The sequence below is a fragment of the Ictidomys tridecemlineatus genome, chromosome 7, assembly GCF_052094955.1.
Source record: "Ictidomys tridecemlineatus isolate mIctTri1 chromosome 7, mIctTri1.hap1, whole genome shotgun sequence".
Lineage (NCBI taxonomy): Eukaryota > Metazoa > Chordata > Mammalia > Rodentia > Sciuridae > Ictidomys > Ictidomys tridecemlineatus.
Genome location: NC_135483.1, coordinates 101,760,837 through 101,782,978, shown reverse-complemented (window position 1 = coordinate 101,782,978; position 22,142 = coordinate 101,760,837). Strand labels below are relative to the sequence as shown.

Genomic DNA, 22,142 nt, shown 5'->3' with positions numbered 1-22,142 from the left:
AAAAGTGGTTGTTGATACTGTAGTTCTTTCTGGGAATTATTTAACTTAGAAACAGTTAACCTATTAGCATCAAGTTGTTGTGGACCCACCCAATTTTAAACCAGAGCAATGTTTAGAATCTCATGTTTAATTTGAAAATTTCATGAGATCATTCTACTGCAGAATATACCTGTATTTTCTTTGTTGTTAAAATAATGCCTATTTCCTAAGCATTGAGTGAAATAATTGCTCTAAAAAGATGGGCTTGGTTGATGGGGGTGGGGGGTGGTTTGAAAATGTGCTTATGTCTGTGTTTCCTCATTACCATTAGTTTCTTCAGCAACATGGGAAGTACTAAAGCTCCAATTGGGAAGTTTGGGTTCTGAGATGAGGACACTCGGAAGGATCTGTGTGTTCAAACATACCACGATCATTTCACAGGATCCACCCACATGCTAGTGGAAGAGCTAAGAACAACGATTTGGCATTATGAAACATCGAAGCAAAAATGGAAGCACACAGGAAGACCAGCAACAAGGGAACAGTGTGGGACATGATCTCCACCAGGATGGCTTTGAGAACCCATGGGACCCTGTCTTCAGTCTGAAATAAAAAGCCATGGTTTATATGTACAAGTTAAATATGTTTCTTTATCAAAAGCTAAGGTGAGTTTCTGGTTTAGAATTTGCATTCAAAAAATATTTTGGAATGAAAACAATTTCAATCAACCTAAATGATACTGAGACCCTCTTATAGAAGTTCAGTTCCCAGCTGTGTTATGAAATATTTTCAATAGTAAAGACATAGTGCTTTGGAATCAGCGTTGGATTTTAGAACAACCATTTTAGGATTGCATAGATTGAGGCACATTAATTAGATAGCTTAACCTTAAATTTCTTTACCTACAAAATAAAAATAATAATATTAAAAGCATGACTTCGGGACAGATTATCAGTAGTGTATATTAATGATAAGATATGGCAGGGAGTAGCCAGTCTATAATGGTAAATCCCGTTACTATACACAGACTAAGTATAAAATGCAATTCTTAGCATTGACTTGCGGTTAGACAGATTCTTAATGAAAAGAAAAGTAGATGCCAATAAAAGGCAGCATATAATTAAGGGCTTAAAGATTTAATATATATTGTACAGGCTTTGAAGGCTTAGAGAAAAGCAATGTTAATTAAGACTAGAGAAGGGAGCATAGAACAGGCCCATGGGGAAGAACTGTGCAGACAGAGGTGAGACAGAGTTCATAGTTCATTCAGTTTAGGAGACACCACCAACACAAAATTTCACCAGGTACCTTTGAGTAAAGTGAAGAGACCTATTTCTGTCAATGTAGGGCCAATTAAGTGAAAGAGTGAGTGAGAGAAAGTAGAGACAACAATGGCCTTTTGACAATACTATTCTTTGGTGATTTCTAGCTTGATTCATTTTAGACTTCAGGGTTCATGTTATTGGAAAATCTCACTGAACCTCCTTCCCAATCCAGGTCTTTTCACAACCTGAACTGTGGCCTCTGCAGGTAGGTAAAAAATAAGAGTTGCATCCTATTTTGGAAATTTTAAGAGAACATTGACAGAGTGGGGCATGCACAAAGTAAAAGAACATGCTTATGGGGAGTTGAAGAGGGAGAAAAAGTGGACATCAGGATTAGAGCCGTAACAGCTACATTTCCCAGAACTATTTTCAATTGGCACGATGAAAAAATTTCCCTCCGCCTTAAATCTTACACAAAAGTTACCTGATATTAACCACTCAGTTAATAGATTTATGCCTCTTTCTCCACCTTTCAAGGATAATGACCAATTCATCTCATTTTTTGTTGTTGTTTTGCTTGCTTTCTTCTGCTTTCTTCTGTCTTTCTGTGTCTATAAAAACCAACCAAAAGATTGCTAGACCTATCAGAAAACATGTTCTATCCCACGAAATGAAATATTGCCGAAATCTAGAATCAAAAACAAAGCCAATTCAACTCTTAAAAAATAAAAAGAAATAACAAGATTTCTTGAAGCATGGTGGCAGTTATTAGGTATTCTTAGGAATTTTCAGAAGAATCATGAAGAGGACAAGGAGACTTGGCTTAAGAAGCTTTGATAAGCAGGGGTAAGAGTAGTTATTTATTTATACTTGGAGGCTGACTTAGATAAATGGAAGGATGTCGTATCAATCACAATCTATGGTGAGGAAGTGAACTGTTCTGTGAGGTCATATTTTTACACTTGAGAAGTCAAATAGGATGGACTTGTCAACTATCTGGAATGCTTTTAGGGAATGTGAAGACCTACATAGGTTATGCAGGCTGTGACCAGACTATAAACCTTCAAAAATCTTATCCAACTCTGAAGTCTCTGAATTCTGATTTTTCAACCTGCCTTTTATTCAAAAAGCAGGCATGTAGTAAAGGCCAAGGCTGATCATCTCATTTCCACTTAAAAGACAAATTAAAGACTGTATTTCTGATTTAATTGATTTTAAAAATTGAAGATTGAAGTGAAGCAGATAAGCCATCAAAGCCAGGGTCCTTATTTAAATGATCTTTGAGCTGCTAAATGAAGTAGAAAATGTCATCTGAATAGATTATTGGTTCATGGCTTTTCCTTAGACATGAAGCTATGTCACTGCTGAAGCTCAGGTCATTTTGGCACCTTTAGTTTTCATTTCAGAATGTTCTTATCTATATATCTATAGGGCATATATATCCATAAGGGGCTTATCAGAAGAAAAAATGGCCCAAAGTGCTACACTAGAAGAACAGTATGTAGCTGTTGCCTGAAGCACATGGCACCCTGCCAAAGAAGCCCTGACCAGATGATTTTTAAGAAAAGACAAAACGTTGAGCCATAAGGCGCCTAGAAAAACTGAAAAATGGCTTGAAATTTGCCATCGCAGTTTTTAGTGCAGGATGTGTCCTCTTAGCCCCTCTTTGCTCTGTGCCTGCCTCATCGATATTATCTCTTGTCAGTCTAAAAGCCAAGGAGGAGAGTACAGGGAGGCCACTACTCCCACAAATAATACAAATTATAAGAAATATCATGCATCAGAACATCTTCACAGATTCTCAAATCACTCTTTTTCTTATTTATTTTCACAATAGCAGATAGGGTATATGTGTCATTACCCTTATTTGGGAAAAATATATGGAATGGTAGCAATCAACTCATACAGTGAATAGTGGCTGAATCAGGAAACAAAACTCTACTTCTTTTTCTCCTAATACTCTTCCTATGGAAAGAGATACTAGACTAAAGCCTCTTTTTTTTCTATTTTAATAAACACATGAAGATTCATAAGTGACTAATAGATCAAAACTAGCTTCTCAAACCCTGGCTATCTTGACATTTCAGGCTACATAATTTTCTGTTCTGGGGGAGTCCTGTGCTTGTAAGTTGTTGCTTCTCAAGGTCCCTGGCCTCTAAACTAGATTTCAGTAGCAATCCCTCTTTTGAGACAATCAAAAATGTCTCCAGATATTGCCATATGTTTTCTAGGGCAAAATCGTCTCCAGTTGAGAACAACTGTTCTACCCCAACTGGGTTTAATTTCTTTACGAAAAAAAAAAAAAAGTGAACTAAGTTAATTAACACTGAGGAGGTATTGTGCTGTGTGGGGGCATGTGTGCACACTCACACAACAATAGTAGACAAAGAAACCTCCCTAAGATTTTGGCTCCCTCTGGGAATCATCCCAGTACCTTACATTAATGGTGCCATTTTGGTCTTGTTTTCTAATCTGGGATGAAAATGGGATGATGTGTAAAATGAGACATCAAGTGTGGGATATTTATTTCTCTATACACAAAATGACATCATCTCCCAAAGAAGCCACAAAACACTTAGGTATAGGAACCCAATAAGTCAAATTGAATTTGCCAACAGAAATTGATATTTATGCAGAAAACACAGAAATCTTTACCCCAAACAATGTATCAACAAGGGTGAAAACATCAATAGAGTTATACATTCTACCCTTGAATTGATTTTGTTTCACTTGCTCAGATGTTTCTTGGATTAATTTTACTAATGAATTTTCACAGTATATATTCCCTTGACTACTAAGCCACAGCCTGAACTTAATTACGATACTGTTTCCTAAGTCTAGGTCTTTTATCAGACCATTAATGAATGGAAAAGATTTGCTGAGATGACAGTTAAACTAATACATCTTGTTTGTAAAGGACAAATCAAGAATGCAGGGTGTGCAAACTTATATAGAAAAGTAAATATGCATCCACGCATATATAAAAACTGTATGCATTATACTTTTATTTAAATGTCTTATCAGTTCTTTGTAAAATGAACCATTATTCAGAATGTATATTGTGACTCAGTACCCAAAATTGGTACAACAGTTGTGAGAAGAATAATAGGAAAATGTCACTATTGTAGACTCACATTTTTAGAAAGAATTTCTACCAAAATCATCTACCAAAAGCAAGTGGTACTGACTTCTTCAAGGAAAAAATTTAAAAAAAAAGAGCTTTGGTACAAATATGCACACACAAAAACAAAGCCTTACCTACAGTCATGCATACCATATTTCCTAGACATATGACATGCTGTAAGTCTGTATCAAAATAATTCATCAGTGTCTTAAACCAAAGGAACTATTTTGTAATCATATTCTTGTCCTGCATTCCTCAACTAATTTTATGTCCTTGTTGGAGGAGGTCTATGTTTATTGGCCTAAATAAATTCAAAGTTCAAGTTGCTCATTAATCTAATGTGTGCTTGTTATCCAGATGCTCAAGCATCGGTATCACCAGATTATGTTACCAAACTATCAAGCCAAAGGTATTTGAAGTTCACATTCTGTCTATTAGACAACAGAACTGTGTAAGAGAACTATAAAAACAAGATAATAAATAAGAATGCAAAGCATGCTTATCAAGCAGCATCCTGAATAAAACAGCCATAGTGGAGCATGCCCACACACCTCCCAACAGTTTAAGTTCCTCCCCTTGGCAAAACACATTTGATTTCAGAAAATAAATAGATATTATTTTCCATCTAAATGCCCATTTCAATTCATTATCTAGAAAGATACATATTCACAAAGGTGACACCCAAATCAATATTGACTTGGGGGTATAATAAATCTTGACAGTCACTGAAAGAATTGGTTTGTATAAAGAATATTAAATTGCACAAATCTATGGTTTCTACATGTATTAATTTAATACTAACCATAAAAGAAAACTAGATTGTTAAAAAAGTGGGTATGCATCTATGTATAAATGTATTATTTTACATTATTAAATTATTTTAATAATTTATTACATGGCCTACACTATATTAAATTATTAAATTATTTATAATACTAACTTCTACAGTATATTAAATTATTTATTACACTAAATTCTATTAAAATATAGAGCAGGGGCATTTGTAGTTCACTGAAGGGAGGGGTAAGCACATCCAGATTTTAAATGCAAGGATGTTCTGATGGATGATACTTTAAACAAATACTAAAAGATATTATTAACAGTGCAGCCAGAATGAGAAACCAAGGCTGAATCAAGATATGCAACTGTTTTTGTTTTCCTTAATTTTGAATGTTCTCTCCACTTCTACTCAAACTAACTGACATCAGGGTACAGTAACAGATCCTCACTGATGGTGGCCCAAGGTCCCTTTCTTTCAAAAAGTTTAGGAGATGGAGGCATGGGACCATGGAACAGCACCAACTGTGTCTTGGTTCAGGGATTGGACCTCTACTGTTCCAGATCCAGGTTGCTGCCTCTGTTTGGGTTTCACTCCACCCACCTGTGCTTCAATTTATCAGGTAGTTACTTTGCCTTTCACTGTGTTATGTTCAGGCAATTTAATCACAGCTAACATAAGATCCCTTCCTTTGAGGAGGCAGGCCCCAAGGGAATGTCAGGGCTCGAGGTGGATAATTCAAGGGCCTTTACAAGATAATTCTTTAACATAAAAATAGCTGTTGACTACGAACTAGAGATCACGGTGAGGAGGCAATTTTTTGACAAGCTACTATCTTTTCAAATCAGTAAATGCCAATAAGATTGTCTTGCCCTGACACTCATATAAAATAGCAGCAAGAAAAAAAAAAACAGATTTCTGTTAGGTTAAAAATAGAAACTTCTCTTTGAGCTATTTGAAATCTACAATGCCTTATTCTTAGATATAGTCACTTAAATGTGCAGTAGAGGAGCATAACTTATTGTTCTTACTTTATCAACAAAGAAGAGACTAATGTTGGAGGTGAGGGATATGCTAATTCTCCTGGTTTTTTATCGGGGGGATTGAATTTAGGGGCACTTAACCACTGAGCCACATCCCCAGCCCTTTTTTGTATTTTATTCAGGGACAGTGAGTGTCTCGCTGAGTTGCTTAGTGCCTCACTAAGTTGCTGAGCCTGGCTTTGAAGTCTCCATCCTCCTGCCTCAGCCTCCAAAGCCACTGGGATTACAGGCATGCACCCCATGCCCAGCTAAATTCTTCGTTGTACCCTATGAATATGTATAACGTGTCAATAGACTTAAAAAACAGATGTCTGTTGGGTTAGTGTGATTTGGGGCAGAGGTGACACTTAAAGCATTTAATCACCTGGACCTTGGCTCATAGACCAATGCCAGCACTGTCACAGGTGCAGTGTTCCCAGCTTGGAGCCTTCATGTGCCTAAGCCCTTCTGCATGCAATTACACTTAGAGATTTCTGCAGTTAGAATAAGACAGCCCTTCACGTGGTAACTTCATGAAGAACCAGGAGAGACATAATACTCTGAGAAGCAGAATTCTGGGCTTTCCCATTTTCCCAGAAGCAGTTCTCCTTGTAATTTATTTTACATACAAAAATTTTATGGACAATTTCATTTAGGAAACTAAAAGATCCTGGTTTTGAAATGAAGTTTAAATATTTAAGGCCTTTATTTCTTCAGAATGCAGAATCTTTTTGAAAACTAGAACACACGAGTTATTAATGGTCTCAGTGAAATAGCTTCAGGATGCTCCATGCCCCTTATTGGTAGCAACCACTTATAGGAAAATGGAGGCATAGCTGTAGGGCACTGGATATTGAACACATTACTTAACTTCTTAGACCTAAGCGGGAAGGTCCACAGAAACAGCTGGAAAAATAACATACAGGAGACACAAGGATAGACGGCACAATTAAGCCACCAGTAGCCTATGTTGAAGGAAAAGATCTTATGAGACCTTGAGCACCAAACAAAAGTCTAGCTGTCCATGCAACTGACAATGAATCAAACCAGAGCAAGAGCTGGTCCTTGTCTACCAAATGGATGCTCAAGGCCAGCATGTAATCTGTGGCAAAGAATAGTGTTTGGGGGTTGTGGCTTAGTGGTAGAGCACTTGCCTAGCACGTGTGAGGTACTGGGTTCAGTTCTCAGCACCACATAAAAAAATAAAATAAAATAAAGTTATTGTGCCCATCTACAACTAAAACATGTATATTTTTCTTTAAAAAAAAAAGAATAGATGTTTTGGGTTCACACTTATCAAACTACCTTCCCATCTAAACCACCATCTATCCCTACTGAGTGAAAAAGAGGTTACAAACTGTGTCTGAGATGAACCTTGTAATTTAAAAAGGCAAGGAACACATCTGAATGCCACCCACTCCTTGCCTCGTTTGGAACTTTGATCATGAATAGGGTTTTCCTCATTAGTGCCAAAACTTTTATGATTTACTTGAAAGAAATCATGTATTTATGGCACATTGTCTAATGTTTACATACATATAATATATATGTATTGTGAAATTATTGAATCAAGCTAATTTACATATTCTTACCTCACATATTTATACCACTTTTTTATTATTCAAGTTTCAGTAAGTTTTTAAAAGTTTAAATAATATCCTTCATATTCTCAAATCATGATGAAATAAAACTGAAAATCAACAACAAAAAAAAAGAACAGTGGAAAATATACAAATACACAGAAATTGAACTGCATATTTCTAAATGACCAATGGGTTATTTAAAAAAAATTTTTTTAAAAGACATAAAAAGAAAAACTTTTTACCTGGAATTACAGAATGCTGATCAAACTATACCTAGATCGTATGGGGGGAAGTATGGGAATCAGTGAGGCTTTTCATACTGGTAGCCATGGACCTAGAGCCTCAGGACAGAGCTAGGATATTGCCTAGGTCCAGAGGGAAAAGTATACGTGGCACCATGGTATGTGCTCTAGAAGCTAAAGGTCCTGGAACTGCAGCATTCTGAGGAGCCTGTCCTCCTTCCTGTGAGGCATATGTAAGTCCAGGGCTTCTTGCAGCATCAAGAGGTCTGCTTCTGGCTCTTAAAGCAGGATAAAGCTTTTAAGTGGCTATTTTAGCAACTTGTGTTCTGATTGTTGGGGAGTCCCAATTAGTTCCTATTGTTGAGCAAAGCTGTCACTCAAACCTCACCCAGTTCCCTAAACTGAAACTAAAGCCTCTAAGACTGTGAGATCCTCCTATAGTTAAGCCTGCCAGTCTGATGCTGTGATGGGGTTACTTTCCCATTTATCTTATCCCAGCATTGTGGAGTTCCACCCTGGCCTGGGAGCCAAGGTTGAAGTGACAGTGTGGTTCCTTTCTCTATGTTGTTTTCCTCCTTCCTCAAGCTATTTAGGGTTCCCATCACTTAGTTGCTGATTTCCAGAATTCTCTCTGTCAGTATCCTTGAATTGCAATCTTTCCTTTGTTAACCTGGCTTTTCTCTGTGGTAGAGGTGGGGCCGGATGGCAAAAACATTTAAAACCTAAACTAATCTCAAAGTACAAAATACACTATTGTTGGAGGTACTGGGGAATGAAGTCAAATTGTTCTATGCACATGAATAAGTAACAATGAATCTCACTATTATTGAATGATTATAAAAAATACACTATTGCTTTTAACTATGATCATCATGATGTACAAGAAAACTCTGAAGCTTATTTCTCCTAAGTGAAACTTTTTCATACTTTTTGACCAACACCTCCTCTTTTCTCCCTATACCTTCAGTGTCTGGCAACAACCATTCTACTTTCTGCTTATGAGTTTGACTTTTGTAGATACCATATATAAGTGAAATTTTGCTATATATGCCTTTTTTGCTTGGTTAACTTCATTAGTATAATATCTTCTGTGTTCATCTACATTGTCATAATGAGAGAAATTCCTTCCTATGCAAGGCCAGATAGCATTTCACCATGTGTATATACCATGTACTCTTCATCCATCTTCTGATGGACACTTGCTATTGTGAACAATGCTGAAATGAACAGGTAAGTGTGAGATTAAAAAACAAAACAAAAAAACCACAACATGTATCTAACAAATTCTTGGAGTGATATGAAAAAACATAGAGATAAAAATACTGCATTTTTATCTCAAAACATGTACAGATACATTAATAGTGGACACTGATCATTGACTCTCCAAGGCCATTAGTAATACATCCTGACCACAAAGAGTTGATAGAAAGATTTAATGAGTGACACATCCAGCTTTTATAAATTTGTAGATCAACAGGAACTGCATAACTTCTAGGTATGGGGAACAGACTCTGCAATGTTGGAGTAATCTGACCTGAATACTGGGGCAGAATTTGTGGACCTGGAAACACAAGGTTTTTTCTACCCACAGAGAGACCAGGTTCTGCAAGATGAACACATGCCTATCCCCTTAAGTTAAAAACTAGCTCAGCTTTAGCACTGGGTTCAATGAAACAGAAAACAGTTTTGAGCTTAAAAGTCAGAAAAATGGATTGAAATTCCAATGTGACCATTTACTAACTATATGATCTCAATTCTCTAACTATACAAGCCAGGACATTCTCACTCTAGAAGGGGAGTGAGAACCACTGTTCCATAGAAATGTGAGAAGTAATAGAATGAAATTAATTAAGTACCAACCTTGACAAAGGGTGCAAGTATGAAACTCAGGCAATCAAAAATAATTAGTTAATTTTATCTCAAATTTCCAATTCTCCAATATCCCAATCTGTTTCCTTTATTTCTTTTGGTCAAATATTTCTGATTATTGCAAAAGGAGATACATGAGTCTTGTTTTTTTTTTTTTCTTTTAAACTATCCTGGTGATTTCAGCTTGTGAAATCAGAAAAAAAAAAATCTGCACTTGTTGACCTCAATCCAGCTCCTCACAGAACTCATTTGCTCCTAGGTAAACCTCATGAGTAAGACAACACATGCCCAGGTGATTGCATAGGGGGCAGCACTGACCTGGGGAGAGAGCTGGGAATTCTTGTTACAGAAACCAAAAAGTGTCATTTTTGTCCACTAAGCAGTCTGGTGGGTTTCTTTCCTTTCTGTGAATTGATATGTCCTTTTTACTTCCCATTATTCATAAATCATAATCTGCAGCTTACACATCAGTAACAATTAGTAATGGGAAGCAAAGCAATTTGTTGTTCTGAGAAGAGGAGAGACACTGAAGTTGTTTTCTTCAATACAGAAACCCTAGAAGACATGAATAGGAAGAAAAAGCCAAAAATCTTAAGCTTGTGCCCCTGGGTATATGCTGCCCTCTGCTATTGGTTAAATTAATAAACTCTGCTCATAAAATTTAGAGATTTGGGGAAAGTATTTTTATCATAATATAAACACGGATGTAATATGGAGCTGAATGGCAATTTACCCTAGTGTTTAGGATAAAATTCAAGAAATTGCATTCTTCTGTGTTACAGCCTTAATATCTGAACTCCCTGGATTCTTGTGCTTGTCTTTATTCCAACAAATAGCACTTTAGTGGAAAATATTGAAAATAATTAAATAAGGACACAAATCATAAAAAAAAGAAAAGTTATTTAGTAAAAACTAATTGAAGCAGGCAGAATGAGAGAAGAAAGATAGAAAGGAGAGAGAGAGTGATGAGAAAGAAAAAAAGCAGAAAAGAGTAGAATTGGGGGATGACAGAAGAGGAGAAGGGAAAGGAAAAAGGAAAAAAGAAAGAAGGTACATTGGAGTGAAGAGGTTGGTCACTGAAAAGGGAGCAGAAGGAAAGATCTTTGGAAAAATAAAGAGGCATTTTCTATGTTGAGCAGGAATGAAGTGATGGGGTGTTACAGTGCCCAGCGTTTGCTTTGAGATAATAATTATTTTGATGGCTCTTTCTCTGGAATTATGTCAACAGTGATCGGACTCCTTCTCCCCAGACACTGCATTGCTATTGCACAAAAGGCTTTTATGGAATGTGTAGAGAAATGTATGGACAATAGGCATTTCATAAATATCCATGGACGCAATGAATGAAAGATGAGGCTCTTGCAGATGGAATGAGCCTTTATTATTCATAAATTATAGCACCTGCAACTGATTGTTAACTCACAATCAACAAGAGCAAATGAATACCTCTGCTATTTATTCACCAGAAGCAGCTTCCATGGTATACAGAGGGTAATACAGCTCTCTGGGATCTTCCAATTCTACCTCCATCTGCTTAAACCTTCTGCAAATGGTGGGTTGTAGGAAATGGCAATACCCCTCACATACCTCAGAGCAGGGTCATTGGTGTTTCCTTAAGATCTGTTCAAATTCTTTTTCTCACAATGCTGACATAACCTGCAAGGGGCTGCTCAGTTTTCTTTGCTCCTCCTCCTTCTCTAGATGAACCTGGTTTTCCACTCTTTTATGAGGCTCCCTTTTTGAGTTTCTCAGCAAGTAACTTCACTGGCCAAGGACCAGAAGTAGTGCATGTACTATGCTAAAGTCCAGGAACCAAGTGAGGATTCCAGAATAGTCATGTTTCTCTGTTAGGTGGAGGTAGTTTCTGCCCCCCATCCCTTTGACATATATGTCACAGTAAGAGCTTGTTTATATTTACCACTCAGTGCCCTGATTATCCAGTTGAAGAGGAAGCAAGAAATCTATCTTGGCGTGACACTGTGTCATTGCCCTTGTCCTACTTTATATTATAATTGAATGTTGAGATTCACTAACAATTGTGATAATAGGCATAATTATTAGATGCCCACACCATGTTCACTGTGTATAGAGTAACTCATATTATACTGTGCCAACTTTGCAAAGTCCATGTTAGTTAGTATCCGTGGTAAGTATGTAGGGAGAGAGAGAATTAAATCAATCCAGAACTATGCAACTTATGCCCTTCCCTTACCCTTTATTATCTCCCCTTTGCCTATGTGTTGTACTTTCGGCCTTATAATATGGAGAGACTGGGGGTTACTCTGGGCATAAAGTGGACACAGATCCCACTTTCTTAGACATCCTGGACTTTCCTGTTTGCTTTTTCCCAACTGAGAACAATCTTTCCTCTCCCACCAATATACAGTATACATTTCTATAAATTTTTCTTTCTAATGTCTGTTTTGAGTATCATTCAGCATAGATTTGTATTTCTATAAATGCTTTACAACTTACTTTTATGAATTGGAAGCCTTTCTACCCCCATAATTAGAGATTCGGGGGATTAGTGCAATTGGCCGAGGAGTTGTTTGGGGCATTGGAATCAGTGGGCTTTCTAAGGGCCCTGGAGTTGGACGTTGGCATGTCAGGCCTGTGTGGGTAAGGGCTTGTGGAGGAGTTTCACACTGGTGATTGTGCCACGCAGTTTAACAAGGCAGCCCTGGGATTCAACACCCTTAGGCCCCTCCTCCACATCCTTAACAGAATAGTGAGCTCGGGGAAAAGTCAAGGATGATGCACAAACTGTATGACGACATGTCAGAGAGAAGGGGTGGGAAAGAGAGGAAGGAATAGAGAGGAAGTGAGGGAGGGGAAACAGGAGATGGATCTGAGCATATATATTCGGCGAATAGTGGCCTAGACTAAACACCTACCAAACATCTGTCAGTGAGGAGAATTTCTTTAGATTGTTATTTTCCTTGCACTGTCTTTGGAGGGATATTTCTGCTTCCAAAGGTGGATAGTTAAAAATAATATACATCACAAGTAGTGTTTTGGCATTTCCCCTTCACTTTCTTTCTATCTTCAACATTACTGTTGTCATCCCTTAAAACTCCATCAGTGCGGCTGATCCAGGGAACAGATGGCATTAATCAACCCCCAAGAATATGCACAAAAGCAATTAGGAATGTAGAGACACGGGATTTATGCCTGCAAATCAATTACCAATGATAGCAAATCAACGTGGCACAGCCAACTTCCCTTTTTCTCTCTTTCCACTGAGCAGCCACTGATGATAGTGATGATTCCCCGGTTTACCCCCCTGTCAGAGGGGGAATGAGAACCAGTATGCTGAGGTTTGATTACCTATTCCTTAATGACTAGTTCTCGCTCTGATGACAAAAGCCAGCATAATTTACAGACTAGAAGATGTATCAGGATGATGGATACAGACAGCATGTGCTGTACGCTGTCATGCAAATATGAAATACACTGTATTGAGAATATGGTTGTTTGGTATTCCCAGAGAAGAACTTCATTTCAGAGAACAGAGCACCTTTTCTAGCATCTATAGCTTTCATTTGTCAAAAACAATGGAAGCAGCTATAGAATACATTTTAACCACAAATCTGTGCCTTCTGTGAGTTTACTAGCTCATATATCCTCATGTCTTGAATTTACTTGGCCATTATTTTCTTTCCGAATGTGTATAAACCACAGAGTCTAAAGAATCCTTCTTAAGATCCTTACTGAGAGTCTTCTGAGTTACTGTGATCATCTCTTAACTAGATTTCTTAACACCAGTTCTTGGACTATTCCAATCCATCCTTTACTGAGTGATTAAGGAGGAATACAAAAACAAAAAAAATCTGATTATGATAACTATATATATAAAATCTTCAAATAAATCTCCATGGCTCTAAAAATAAAAATAAAATCCCATTAATGTAATGTTTCTACTTCTATCCCTATGCTAAGTAAGTTCTTCCCCCTCTTTCTCCAGCTAGTGAATTCAGCTTATTAAGCCTTAGTTTAAATTTAACTTTCTTCAAAGGAAATACCTTGATGCTCTAGCCAGGTTTAGATTCTCATTTTGTGCCTTACATCACACCTTGTGCTTACCTTTATTATTGAATTTTTTAACTCTAACATCCTTAAAGATTTAGTTTTCTGGCTGCCCAGTGTTCAAAGTTCCTTGAGATCATGGACTATACTTCTTTTTCATATATTTCTCCAGCTTCACATGAATACTTGAGTTTCAGAAAAAGAACCAGCATTTGGGACAGAGTTCTCTGATAATTCTTTAAATGAGTAATACATACAAACTATTATCACTTAAATCTTCTCTGACTGTGGCTTAAAATGAATGATGTCACAGAAATTTCATAGTTGTTTTATCAGGATAATGTTGTAGTTTTGCAATTTAAAAAAAATCTTTTCAGTAATTTAATATGAAAGCCCCATTGAACACAATCTAAACTTTTTATGTCAGACCTTGAGCTAAAAAAAAGTACTTTTACAACAAAATGATCATGTATTTTTCAGACTATCTAGGAAATGCTCACTAAAATTATATAAAGCAAGATAATAAAATTAGTTCCAACTTGGCACTGAGATCAAATGGATGAAGAGACTTTGTCTTTAATAAACCAATGGCCAGTGCAACATAAGAAGATAATTTCCACATGAAGGCATGCAAGTTTATACAGACACAGGGTCCCATTACATAGCTTACACATTCGATAAAGTAATCTAAACTGCTTCTGCTCTTTCATTTAACAGATACCCTAATCCTTGGATTTTAAAAATGATAATAAGTACTACTTATTAGTTTAAAAAATAAAAACAAATAAATACATTTTCAAAATAAGACTCTAGAGCAAGGGATGTGGCTCAGCAATAGAGCACTTACCTAGCATGTATAAGGCCCTGGGTACAATCCCCAATACCACAAAAGAAAACAAAACAACAACCACAAAATAACAACAGCAAAGTAAAAAAAAACCCACAAGTAATAATACTCTAGTAAGAGACATCAAGAATTTCAGTTAAGGAATAAAAAATCTTAATAGAATTATACTATGTACATATATGAATATACCACAAAGAATTCTAACTTTAATTATATCCATAAAGCACCGATTTGAAAAAAAAACTTAATAAGAAACCATTTATTTATTCACTTCCTTATCCAGTGTCTTAGGTGTCGGACATAGACATTGCAATAGAATATAACCATCAGGGACCTTAGCATCCTAGTTGAGGAGACAAGGGTTTTGAGAAGTGCTATTTTCGAAATCGTAATGTATGGGAGTACCAGATCTAGCTTAAATGTGTGTGTGTGTGTGTGTGTGTGTGTGTGTGTGTGTGTGTGTGCATGCATATGTGTGTGTATGTGTGTGTGTGTGCATATGCACATGTTTAGTTAGCCAAGTGAATCAAATTACAAATGGAAAAGTGTATTTTAGACCAATCAGGTAGTTTATATAAATAAACTAAAGCCAGACTACCTGGCTTGTTTGTGGAATGTGTTGGTGTTCCACACAGTTCTCTAGAAGGAGTTTCTTTCATGGTACTGTTAAGTGTGTACATGTGGGAGAGGGGTTCACAAATCATCAATTTCTTTTTCTATGTCCTTTCCTTATCAAGGTCTTTTTTCTCAACACTTAAAAAAGATACATAAATCATGAGGTACCCATCCAGATGGGAGGCCTCTCATCTTTCATCATTGTGATATTAACTATTTTGCATCAAGTCTAGACCTCAATTATTTTGTTACTTTTTAAAGGTATGACTCAGGAGTTGACTCTGGCAAAAACTGCTGATCTATGCCTTTTGCCACAATATAGTTACACCAATCTCAGAGAAACCATGCCCAATTTCTACAAAAGCTAATATGTAGCACTTAACCAAATGCATTGGAATGAAAGTCATGTTTTGCAAAGAGTTTAGTATTTAAAGAGAGATAAATATACTTCCCAATACTGAATTTTTCATTGTTTAGCTTTGTGATCTTAGGGAAATCATTAACTTCTATTAACCTAAAACTTACTCGTCTATAAACTGAATCTATAAATGTCTACCTAGCTGAGCCGCCTTATAAAACTATGTGTATGAAGTGAGTGATATAAAGTGCCTCTTGTTGCTAGGAATTAAAACCTATTATTCTATCATTCTAATTATATTTACTTTACAATTTTGGAACACAATCATTCCAGGGTATACACATGGAATGAGAAAATGGAAAAATCAGCAGTTTAAGAAAAAAAATACATTACAAGTAGGTAGTGCCTTAATAATTTGATCCAATTCCTTCATTTAGTACACAAAGATCATCAAGATAAGTAAGTAACCTTTACAAGGTCATTGGTCAGAAAGTGGCAGACTTTTGATGAATGAAGATATCTTCTCTTGGAATTAAAAATGTCATTATACGCTTCTAATGAGTACACAGCAACCTCTTGATGAAATCCTATTAAGTAAAACACTATTGTCTTCTGGCCTTTCAGGTAACTAGATCCATCCCAATCTTCCTTTCTGATGAGGATAATCCACATTGAATGTACAGGTCGCACATTGCAGAGTTCTGGCTTATAAACTAAAAGACTTGGGATTTCCAACTAAAAAGTTTAGAAACATTTTGAATATTATCACATTGCTTTATAACAAATGGACACTGAAAAGTGATGCAATTCAGCCAAGGAACTGGGACTCAAAAAAGATTTCAAATGCAATTGGGCAGAGGAGCCGAGTCAAAGAAAATTGCAATTTAGAGGGTAGTTATTCATTAGGTCAAGAAGAAGTGGGGAGGGAAGCAGTTATTCATATAGAAACTAATTTCCTCATCAAGTCTGGAGTTTTGTTGGAAAATTATTGGTCTATCATTTAATTCACATGTTACAATTGTAAAACATACCAATCTGGTTTGGAAATAGGGAGACATGTAAAAGGAATGAAAAGAGAGTTCATAAGGATGGTACCATCAAAGAAAGTCAACTCAAAACAGTGGGAAACATTTTTAGGACTCTTCTAAATGAGCATTAAAGTGCTTCCTTCACTTTTGCTAACTGTAGATGCCAATGAAAGTACACACCACTACAACAAAACAACAAATTATCATAAAAAACAATTTTAAGTTATTATTACTTGAACAAAGTGTATTAGTATAACTATGTACTATGGAAAGAAATAAGATTTTCCTGCTAAGAAGATCAGCGTGATCTTTGTTTACTTATACCATTACTTATTGATTGGGTTTGTGTGTAGGCTTCAGATAACTCAAGGTATAGTGGGTTTCTTTATTCTAAGATCCTTATGATTAACATCCTCATATATTTTGAGTGCATTTCTGCAAGATATGAAAAAACAAAAGTGAAGAATTTCAGTACTCTCTCTAGGTTTTATAATTTGAAACTAATATGCAGCAGCAAACTTAGATAAGATGCTAAACAATAATTTTAAGCAATTTTTGGTCAAAATTAAGGTGATTTATAATGACATAACGTCTGCTTATTCTGTAAAATACATAGTCACCCTATGTGTATCCCTGTGTATATCTCCATTCCTACTATATTTTGAATGCAAATTCTCTCTTTGTAACAGACTATCAACATATCTAATACCTGAAGAATCTCTATAGTAAGACATCAAGCTGCTGTTCTGTTGGAGAGCAGACATATATAATAGCTTCTGCTATTCAGCCAACTGTGAGCACTGGAAGGTTGAATGACCTGATGGGTATTTGATACTTTAGCTATAGAATAACTAGGACTAGAACTTCTTAGCTCTTGTAATTCCTGGTTTCACTTTATGAACTATCAAGTTACAGGGCTGCTTCCTGTGTCAAAGGAGTTGATATTATATGTAAAATGGTTTTTCATTTAACATTGGTCTGTTATATCTACATTTGAAATTAACTAATCCCCTTAGGGTAAACCCACAGGAAATGTTCTAGCTATTTAATATCCTAAAAATCTAGAATGGGGGAATTTCCGGAGTTTTTATTATTGGTAGGTAATTATATTCTCAGCAGATATTAGTAATATCTATATTATAGCCAGGCCTTCTAAACTGACTGCATTTTAATTTTGCTTAATCAGAAACTTATAAAATCTATAATTGGATCAGCATTCATGTTTTCCTTGGAGATAAATTCCCAAGTTTTAGTCAGATCATAAGAACTAAACACACACACACACACACACACACACACACACACACACCACAACAATAATAACAACAAACAATTATAAAAATATAAAAACAATTTAAAGTTATTATCACTTGAACAAAGTCTAGTAGTATAACTATGTATAATGAAAAAAACTTGGGTCAATAATCCATTTTCAAGACTACTTCACAAATGACATGAGATATATTTTTATTCTTTAAAAAATAGTTTCTCCAAATAAACTTTAAAAATGACCATTTGAAAAGAAAATGCTATTATTCAAGATATGTGCATAAATGGCATTAAATGACATATAGATGTAAGTCCACACTCTATATTTATGAGTAAAGTGTGAACAATAGCAGTCTAGAGAAAATGTGAAATGTTAAGTCTTTTTCTTAGGGGTTTTTTTGTTTGATAGGTTCTGAAAACCACAATCTGTATTGAATTCAGGAGTAATTTTCTGCTGCTATCCTATTGTTCACCAAATTAATACTTTTGTACAGCATAATCAACATTTATCATTATTCCTTAAAAGCATTGACCCCAAAATATTTAGCAAGCTGTGTGCACTCAATTGGAACGTTGATTGGAAATGAGGAAATTAAACTTTAGTATTTCATTGATGAAATACTAAAGCTCATTATCACATTATCACAAAATTTCATTTTAAATGTTCAGAATTATCTCTATAACTGCATCAGCAATGATAAGCATGAGTCTTAAGTCCATGCCATTTAGGTTTCATGAGCATTATGAACACATATTAATCATAATTTAGTTAATTTGCAAAAAAATATCTATCTCCCCACCAAGCTCTTAAAGTGCTATTTGAGGAAGCCCAAACCATAATCTAATGGAGTATGTTCTATCTATTTCATCTTTATTCTTTACCACCTTTGTGGATTTTCAAAGTATCTACTCTTCAGATAGACAAAAGTGCTAAAGGGAAAACAGTGATAGTTTACAGCCACACCTTTGAATCATTAAGACAATGCTGACCTCTAGTGTTCTAGAAGGTAGAGAAACTAGCTCAGAAACATACCTAACTTCCTTTTACTAACCACTCAGATCTTTTTCTAAAGCACCATGGGAATGATTTAACAGAAGAAGAAGGAAGAGAAAGAAGAAGAGAGGTAGAAGGGGAGAAAGAGAAGAAGAAAGGGAGAGGGTGAGAAAAGAGAGGAAAAATAAAGAAAAAATCAGATTATAACCTGCCCCCACAAAACCTGAAATAATTTCTAAATAAATTTCCTCCTTTCCAGTGAGGTTGGCCTCTTTATCCCTCCTTCAGAATACAAACTTCAGTAAAATCTTTATAAGACTTTACCACTAACTGTAGGTTGTAGATCTCCCAAACTTCTGATCACAGATAGAAACACTGACTGTGCTCCGGACAATTTTCAGTATATTATATTTGTCTGTTTCCCATTGGAACTGGAAAGAGATATTTAACTCCTCTTGGACTTACAAAGGTGGGAAGTGAAGTAAAGGATTCCTAAGTAGAAATATTATTTCCTCCTTTCTCTAAAAGGGATAGTACAGATTGCAAAAACTAATGATAATGATAATGATAATAATAATAATAATAATAATCCTGTTTCAATATAGATAATATTTCTGAGGTTCATGGCAGGGATATGGAAAAGGGGAGCAAACCCAGAAACTTAAGAGACCATGATAAACCATCCTTGGAAACAAAACAGATGGCTTAATTGCATTCCTTCTCTTTAGGAGTTCCCAGAGCTGGAAAAACTTCCTTTCCTCTGCCTAGAGAGGCAGCTGAGCAATTGAGCTTGAACCTCTGATAGCTCTAGCGATTTATTCAAGTTTGACGAACTGGGTTCTTTAAATACATAGTGCAGGTGGTGGATCCCCAGGTGTCCAGCTTTCCTGCCTATTAAATTAAATGTCGGTCCTGCACTTGCCGAGGTTAGAGTGTGAATGATAGAGTGCACACTTAGTGCATACTCATTATCTGTTTCCTTGGCACAAAGATTTTGGGGGTGGGGTGTGCATCAAAGCTCTTCCTCCTGTAATAGGGGCAGCCATTGATCTTGTGGTTGACTACATCGGGCCATAACTCTTAGGCCAAAACTCCCCATTCGGCTAAACCAGTGCCCATTGGTTGCAACACACCCCAACTGAAACCTTCTGCCTAAGGCAATGCAGAAAGCTAGGTATTGTGGGGAGCTGGGCATACTGCAAATCCAAGGCAGCTGCATTCAGAGATGAGTCGCTGTCACTGTGCGCTGTGGCTGGGAGCTCTATCCCTGGAAGCTGAGCTCCCAGTGTATATTATTGGAACCGGGGCCCTTTGGGGCAAAAGCCCAGGCTGAGATTAAGCAGGCATAGAACACGAAACTAGATAGGATGAGAAGGGAACTTTGCGAGAGAAGGGAAGGGAATCTAGCAGGGCTTGCGCATGAGAGCTCTGCTAACTTTTGGGATGGTTGGAGTGACGATGGTTCCACACTGATCAGCATTTCCTCCTGCCCTCCCGTGCCCAGAGCAGACACACTTGGGGTTTTGATTGCATTTTCGAATTTTTATCCTTTCCCACCTCACCTCCCCGTCCTCAGATCCTGGTACTCACAATTTGTCGCTGTTAATCCTAAATGCCACAAACCAGAGAACAGCAAAGTCAAAACGCTGGTCAGCCCTGGTACAGAATCCATTTCCCCCGAGTGAGTGGTCCCTTCCAATCGAATTCCAAATTCGCAGGCACCAGCCGCGGCTTGTCTCTCTTGTCCGCACCTTCTGACCCCCTCCCACCCCCCCTTGGAGAGGTACTCTCTTTCACTCCATCCCGCGCCCAGACGCTCCACCGAAACCGTGGGGAGGGCTTCTTCGCAGCTGCGGCTGAGGCTACAGTCCCCGAAAGAGCCGCTTGCTGTACTCTCCTTCCTCCGCTCGCCTCTTCCTCCTCTTCCCCCCTCCTTAAAGGTGCAAATCCAAACCCAATTGCAAAGACAGGCGCCTAGCTCGGTGGACAGCTAAATCCACCTCGCCAAGCTCGAGAGCAGGAATCAGCACCGGGGTGGCGGACAGCTCCTTATAGGCAAGCGGGCCGCGCGGCACCGCCCCCGGCCAGGCCCGCCCTGCGCTCGCCTATAAGAGCGGCCTGGGCGGGTCTTAGCCCCGCTCCAGCGAGTTTCCTCCAGCAGGCGCGCCGCTGCGGTGCGCTTTGGCTACCTGGGAGGGCAAGGGAAAGGAGTCTTAATCTCTCTCTCTCTCTTCTCTTTCTCTTCCTCCCCACCCAGTTTCCTCTCTCCCTCCTTACCTTCCCCCTTCCCTTTGCCTTTCTCTATCCCCCATCTAGGGGATGAATAGAGACTGAAATTTAAACAAGGTTTTCGAAGAATGCTGCTGAAGGGATACTAAAAGGAGTTGAAGGACAGACGCATTAGGAAGAGAGAATTTCCCGTGGAAAGCTTTGTAATGACCTAACGAGATGCCTTTTTTCCTCCCTTTGGAAAGGAGGAGCAAGTAGAGCTTTGAACTGTTGAGATTTAATTTCCCTTGCGTTCGTTCTCTGGTAGGAAGGCTGATGGATATTGATATTATTGGATCTGATTTAGAGGTTTAGCATTATGTCCAATCTCCTGTTTTACCGACCCCGCACCCTATTCCCATCGCTCATCTTTTCACCGGCCTTCCACGTCCGCGTCTCCCTCATCGATGTTGGCACATTGCTTCGGGCAAGTACTGCAGGGTGCGCGGTGCTTTGGGTTCCGGAGCCTAGGTGTTTCGCTGGCGCCTGGGAGAGATGGAGAGTCTCTACTAATGGGTGTGGTGGTAATGAGAGTCAGGGTGGAAGCCCAGGTTGGTGCTTTGGAAATCTGAGGTCTCCGCTGGAGGAATTTACATTTAAAAAGAGGGAACCAGTGGTTTTGATTTCTTCCCAGAGGCTCCCTGTAAGAATTCCAGTTTCTGTCTCTGACTTCTAGTATGTGTCTGGGGACTCTCTTGCTTTGCCATGAATCAACTTATTTTGTTTTTATTGGAAGCTGTCAGAAAGCTGTCAAACCTTAACAAAATGAGGGACCATAATGATTTCTCCTATGTGAAGCTTACAATCAAGTTGATAGAGTTGTTAGACTCTACCCACTTCAGAGGAAGTTGATGTCTCCCTCTCTTCTCACCCAC

General features: G+C 37.5%; 1 protein-coding gene across 2 annotated transcripts in view; it reads right to left on the bottom strand.

Annotated features, from left to right (window-relative positions):
- Positions 1–20,981, bottom strand: part of Cntnap5 (contactin associated protein family member 5) — a 790,097-nt gene extending 769,116 nt beyond the window's left edge. Inside the window, exon 1 of one of the 2 annotated variants that reach the window (XM_021721849.3) lies at positions 20,590–20,981. In XM_021721849.3, coding sequence (XP_021577524.2) covers positions 20,590–20,671 — 82 coding nt within the window. In that variant the 5' untranslated portion in view covers positions 20,672–20,981. The remainder of the gene's footprint in view (positions 1–20,589) is intronic. The other variant, XM_078017259.1, reaches the window with a different exon arrangement.
- Between the last annotated feature and the right edge of the window lie 1,161 nt (positions 20,982–22,142).